A 6167-nucleotide genomic window follows, 5' to 3' on the forward strand; every position below is an offset into this window, starting at 1 on the left:
TTCTTGATTTTAAGAAATGTTCTGGATACCAAAATATCTCCCTTTTCAGGACAGAGTATGCAGAACGAGTGGTCCACTTCATCAAAAAGTAGAGGAGCTGCAAAGGGAAATTCATTACATTCAGCTGTTACATTCAGCTCTGAAGGTTTGCATATTTCTGCTATACTGACAAATAAAATCTTTATTTTTCCTCCTACTAAATCCCTGTGCTTGTAATATGTATGAAATATTGATAAAGAGTTTGTTGTACCTCGTGAAGCCAAAACTGCCGGTGGTAATATTTAAATATTTAATGGTGTTAACCTCTCTACACTCCTCTACCTGTATCTTTTCCACCACCACCAACTCCTCCTCTTCCGTCTACACTTGCTGTTCCAAAATTGGTCATAGTCCCGATCAAGACTGCACAACCAATCTTTCTGAAGGTAATAGTCTATAGTTACAAAACCGGGGGCCTGGGTAGCTTAGCAAGTATTGATGCTGACTACCACCCCTGGAGTCTGAGTTTGAATCCAGGGTGTGCTGAGTGACTCCAGCCAGTAACCTAATTGGCCCGGTTGCTAGGGAGGGTAGTCACATGAGGTAACCTCCTTGTGGTCACGATTAGGTGTTCTTGCTCTCAATGGGGCGCGTGGTAAGTTGTGTGTGGATGCCGTGGAGAATAGCATGAAGCCTCCACACATGCTATGTCTCCGCGGTAACGTGTTCAACAAGACACATGATAAGATCCACGGACTGACGTTCTCAGACGTGGAGGCAACTGAGATTTATCCACAACGCCACCATGAGGACTTAGAGCACATTGGGAATTGGGCATTCCAAATTGGGGAGAAAATTTAAAAAATAACTAAACTAATGTATGTTCAGTAGCACATTATCGTATTAGCATATTTTGCTGTGGTATCGAAATTGGTATCGGGAACCATGAAATTTCACTGGTGTCGGTACCGACTAAATTTTGATACCGTGACAACACTAGCTGCCCCCCATGTGCAGACCTTCTCCATATAGAATTAAACAGCTGATGATTTCCTGATTTCCTTCCTATAATGAAAAAAATTACAATTCATGTCTTTAGGAGTTAAACTTTTTTAAAGAGGAAATAATTACTGAGAGCACCTATAAAGTGAAGACTGATATTTAAAAAGGACTTAAATCTGTTTCTCACACATACTTATTATATCACTTCAGACGACATGGATTTAACCACTCAAGTCATATTGATTACTTTTATGCTGCCTTATATGGTTTTGGACATTCACTTCCATTGTATGGACCTACATTCTTCTAAAAATCTGCATTTGTGTTCAGCAGAAGAAAGAAGGTGAACTATTTGAGTGAACTATTCCTTTAACTTTTACAAAAAACGGAACATTCCTTTAAGCCAGAAAGTTATGTGCCTGCTCGTGTTTCCACCCGGACCCTTTTCTCCTGTGCTCACAGAAATACGTTTATCACCAAACCCCGCCCTCTTGTTGTGTCTGTGTCCTGTGTCCTGTGTCCAGCCACGATGGCGGTGCCCATGAACATCGGCGCACTCTTGCAATCAGAAATAATAGAAGACGCTCTCGACAAAGAGGAAGGCGTTTGTGTATTGGGAATATTTGGGAAAAGTGCAATGCAACCGGGATCAGCAAAAGATGCTCTTATAAACACATTAGCAGACAAACACATTTTCTCTATCTTTGGGAGCGACGACACTGACAACCTGGGTGGAGGCGCATCTATCCAGGCGTATTATAACCAGGAGAACCGTGTACTGTATCTGGTATTAACATCTGTTTTTGATAACCGCCAGCTTATTCGGGCGTGTGAGTCGTTGACGGTGGGTTTGGGTTACGCGGAAGCGCATGAGTTTTGGAAGGCGGCAGAGAAAGACCACTGTTTGCAGCTGCTGTATCTGTTCTCGTTGTGCCATGTTCTTTTGCTGGTGCATCCCACATGTTCGTTTGACGTTACTTACGATAGAATGTTTCGCGCTTTGGACGCGCTACGTCAAAAAGCGCTTCCGCTGATGCGCGCCGCGATCAAAGATTCGCCCGTATCAAAAGAATGGAAGTTAAACTGTCGGCCGTGTCCTCCGCGCTTGCTGTTCGTGTTCCAGATGAATGGCGCGCTCAGAATCAGTTCCTCTGGCATGGGTGGGAATGGCACGGATGGCTCTGGGGGGGATAAACCAAAAAAACACTCTCCTAGAAGGCGGCTACAGCATGCACTGGAGGATCAGATATACAGGATATTCAGAAAAAGTCGTGTACTTACCAACCAAAGTAGTAACTGTCTATTTACAGTGCCTGCCAACCAGGCTTTTGTTTATGTAGTGCCAGGACCAGATGAGGACCCCATCAGCTCTCTGCTGGGACACCTGCGGTCCAACTGTGTCCTGAGAGAGAATGAAGGTGGCACACCTGTACCCGGGCAAAGGCGCTACCAACAGATGCGCCACTCTAATAGACAGCCGTCTTTTAATGTGGAAAGCAGTAGCCTGTCTTCAGGGGGTCAGTTAGTGGACTGCACTTTGAAGGAGTTTCTTTGGCAGCATGTGGAGCTGGTGCTGAATAAGAAAGGCTTTGATGACAGTGTAGGTCGCAATCCACAGCCCTCGCACTTCGAGTTGCCCACTTATTCCAAATGGGTGCATGTTGCATACAAACTTTACCAGGTCATGATGGAGAACAGTGAAGATGAAGCAGTGGAGCTCTCCCTCAAGGTGCAGGGGCAGCTCAAAGTACTGGAGGGATTTCTTGACGCAGATGCGAAGTTCTCGGAAAACAGATGTCAGAAAGCTTTGCCCTTGGCTCATAGTGCGTACCAGTCAAACCTTCCCCATAATTACACCACAACAGTGCATAAGAACCAGCTAGCACAGGCATTACGAGTGTACAGCCAGCATGCAAGGGGAGTCGCCTTTCAGAGATATGCCGTACAGCTTCATGAAGATTGCTACAAATTCTGGAGTAATGGACATCAGCTCTGTGAGGAGCGCAGCCTGACAGATCAGCACTGCGTGCACAAATTTCATCTGCTGCCAAAGCCAGGTACTTTCTATCACTCCATTCTTTCTTACGCTCATTCGGTCTTTTGCTCTCTTTTTTCTTTCACTAATTCTTTCTTTCACTCATTCCTTTTTTCTTTCGCTTATTCTTTAGCTCTTCTTTCTGTAGGTCATTTTTCTTTCTTTAGCTCATTCTTCTTTTTTTCACTCATTCCTTTTTTCTTTCGCTCATTCTTTCTTTCGCTCATTCCTTTTTTATTTCGCTCATTCTTTATTTTGCTCATTCTCTTTCGCATCTACATTCTTTCGCTCATTATTCCTTCTTTTGCTCCTTTCATTTTCACTCTTTCACTCTCTTTCATTCATTGTTTCGCTCTTTCTTTTCTTCCTAATTTCTTTCTCTATTTGTGTAGTAATATCTTTCAATCATTCATTCTCTCATTTTCTTTCTTTCACTCTTTTCTGTATTTCCTTCATTCCCTTCTTTTTTGTTTCTCTATTTCTTTAAGTTATTTCTTAGCCCACAGTTTTAAAAACAAAAACACTGACAAATCAAATTACAATGGTAATCAATGGGGGCATTATGGGGTACCCCATAGACTTCTATTGTAAGCGCATAACTGTCAACACTGGGATCACTCAAAATAATTTTCTGTAGTAATTAACAGCAAGCATAGAAATTTGTGATATATTCATTCATATGTGATTTTTCAAAAATGTTTAAATTCTTCTATGCTGGGTCTCTGAGGCTTAAATCTTTCACATTCCAGGGGAGAAGCCAGAAATGGACCACAACCCACCTATTATGTACCACAATAGCAGAGGTCGGTCAACAAGTTCTTGTAACTGTGGCAGGAAGCAGTCTCCCAGAGAAGATCCATTTGACATCAAAGCTGCCAACTATGACTTTTATCAGGTCAGTAGCTTCTTTTTTAGGTTTTCCTGTGTTTGCATGAGTCCTATTGCTTATACATTAGGCTTTATATCTCTTTCTGTTTCTGCCATTTAGACGCTTGAGGAGAAATGCTGTGGTAAGCTGGAGAGGATACATTTCCCTGTGTTCCAAGCCAGCACACTTGACCCAGCCCCTGCCAGTGATGAGGTGCCCAGACCTGGAGAGGTACCTCCATCAGTGGAAGCTGATCGTCTAAAGGAAAAAGAGACTAGTACTCACACTCCTGGTGATAGCACAAGCCTGAGCCTCGCTCTTAGTTTGGGGCAGTCTACTGACAGCCTTGGAACATTTGGTGATGGAGCGGAAGGACAGGAGAAGAGACCAAGCTTGGTGGACAGACAGCCTTCCACCGTTGAGTATCTCCCTGGCATGTTTCATTCTGGCTGCCCCAAGGGACTGTTGCCTAAGTTCTCAAGTTGGTCTCTTGTTAAACTTGGTCCAGCTAAGGCTTACAACAGCCTCACTGGTTTAGAGCAACCTGGATTTCTCCCTGGCTCTGCTTTTCTGCTGCCATGGGATGTTGTCATACGTAGCCGGTCAGAGGAAGAAGTGGGATCGATTGAGCCTCTGGATGGAGGACCAGCCTCGTGGCCAGCCCCAAATAAAGCATCTGCTGGAAAGCGTGGCAGTGCCGGGGGAATAGGACGAGGACGCAGACGGGACGATGTTGCTCGTGCATTCGTTGGATTTGAGTATGAGGACAGCAGAGGGCGCCGTTTCCTTAGTTCTGGCCCTGATAAAGTAGTGAAAGTGCTTGGGCAAGGTGGGCCAAAGGAACCAGCTAGCAGATGCTTGAATTCAGACATGCCTTTGTACATTACCTCTCCAGCGCAAGGTCGAGGTATCAAGCCACACTATGCTCAGCTGGCTCGTCTTTTCATTGTGGTCCCTGATGCTCCTCTTGAAATTACTCTTAACCCACAGGTACATTGTTAATTAGTGCAACATCGATACAATTAAAATTTACATTGAAGTATCCTCATGAAATTGATGAGCCATGCGATCAACATTTTTCTCCATTACTTACAGTACTTTGATTCTATTGTCTCCCAGGTCCAGCCAGGCCCCCTGCCATGTCCCATTTTCCATCCAGAGCAGCCTGAGGTTGTGCTGCCCCCTGATGGACTCTGGGTGCTACGCTTCCCTTATGCCTACGTGACAGACCGAGGACCCTGTTACCCTCCCAAGGAGAACCAGCCACTGGCAAACTTCAGGGTGCTGAGAGGCGCTCTACGTGCCAACACAACTAGTTCAACTCCACAATAGCAAAAACAAAAACTGCACTTAAATTTACTCAGTAAATCGGTAGATAAGCCTTACCTTATTTGTGCTTCTGTTTTTCATTTTATTTGGCTGTTTTTTGTTTTTATTGTTATTATTACATTTTACAAATTGGGTGTAAATTTGATCAATCATTTTAGCCAAAGAATTGTCAAAAATAAAAACCTTCTCCAACTAGACAAAATGTAGGATGCACAAAAAACAATAAACATGTCATTAGAAAACCATGATACGAGTGATTTGAAACCGAATTCCCTTCAGTTGTAGATGTGTGTGAATAAGTATTCACTCTGATTTTTATGGGGGGAAAAAGATGCAATAGAGCGCAACAGTCAGGTTCCGGAAGTAGAAATCCCATAAATGTTTTTCATTGATCAATTGATTTTTAACAATAACTTATAAACATTTAAAGACAGACATACCATGAGCAGTGATGTTGTTAATCCATGGTACATGCTTTTGTTGAAGCCATCAGTCAGCATTATTTCAACTTCATTGTTTAATATTCATGTTTAATAGTGGAATTCCTGATGAACAACTACACTGCCTGTTACAGCATGAAAGATTCACCAATCAACCTCTCTTATGAATTTTTGAAAAGACAATGGGAAAAATGAATTGGAAAAATACTTATAAATATAAAATACTTAAAGATACTTTTATTAAAGTGAATGGTGACTTATCCTTTTTGTGTTCCATAGAACAAAGATAGTAATATGGGTTTTGAACAACATGAGGGTGATTATTTTTCGGGTGAACTGTCCCTTTAAGTTCTTATGCTTGGAAAAAGTTTTGACTTTTTACACAAAAATAATATAAAACAGGGCGCAAAGAGGCGCCGTTTAGTTGCCTAGTTGATCTGTTTAAACTTTGTGACATAGTGACAACCGACTCGACAGTTAAGTCTTGAATAATCCAATATATCCAGTAAAATGT

At 42.6% G+C, this 6167-nt stretch overlaps 1 protein-coding gene across 1 annotated transcript; it reads left to right on the plus strand.

Moving 5' to 3' along the window:
* Positions 1 to 1487: 1487 nt before the first annotated feature.
* On the plus strand, positions 1488 to 5222 carry LOC127636827 (nonsense-mediated mRNA decay factor SMG8-like). The gene is made up of 4 exons (XM_052117581.1): positions 1488 to 3038; positions 3766 to 3911; positions 4005 to 4874; positions 5004 to 5222. The coding sequence occupies exons 1-4, from the start codon at positions 1511 to 1513 to the stop codon at positions 5214 to 5216; spliced, it is 2757 nt and encodes a 918-aa protein (XP_051973541.1). The 5' UTR covers positions 1488 to 1510; the 3' UTR covers positions 5217 to 5222.
* Positions 5223 to 6167: the final 945 nt, after the last annotated feature.

This window comes from Xyrauchen texanus, chromosome 44, assembly GCF_025860055.1.
Source record: "Xyrauchen texanus isolate HMW12.3.18 chromosome 44, RBS_HiC_50CHRs, whole genome shotgun sequence".
NCBI classification, from domain to species: Eukaryota; Metazoa; Chordata; class Actinopteri; order Cypriniformes; family Catostomidae; genus Xyrauchen; species Xyrauchen texanus.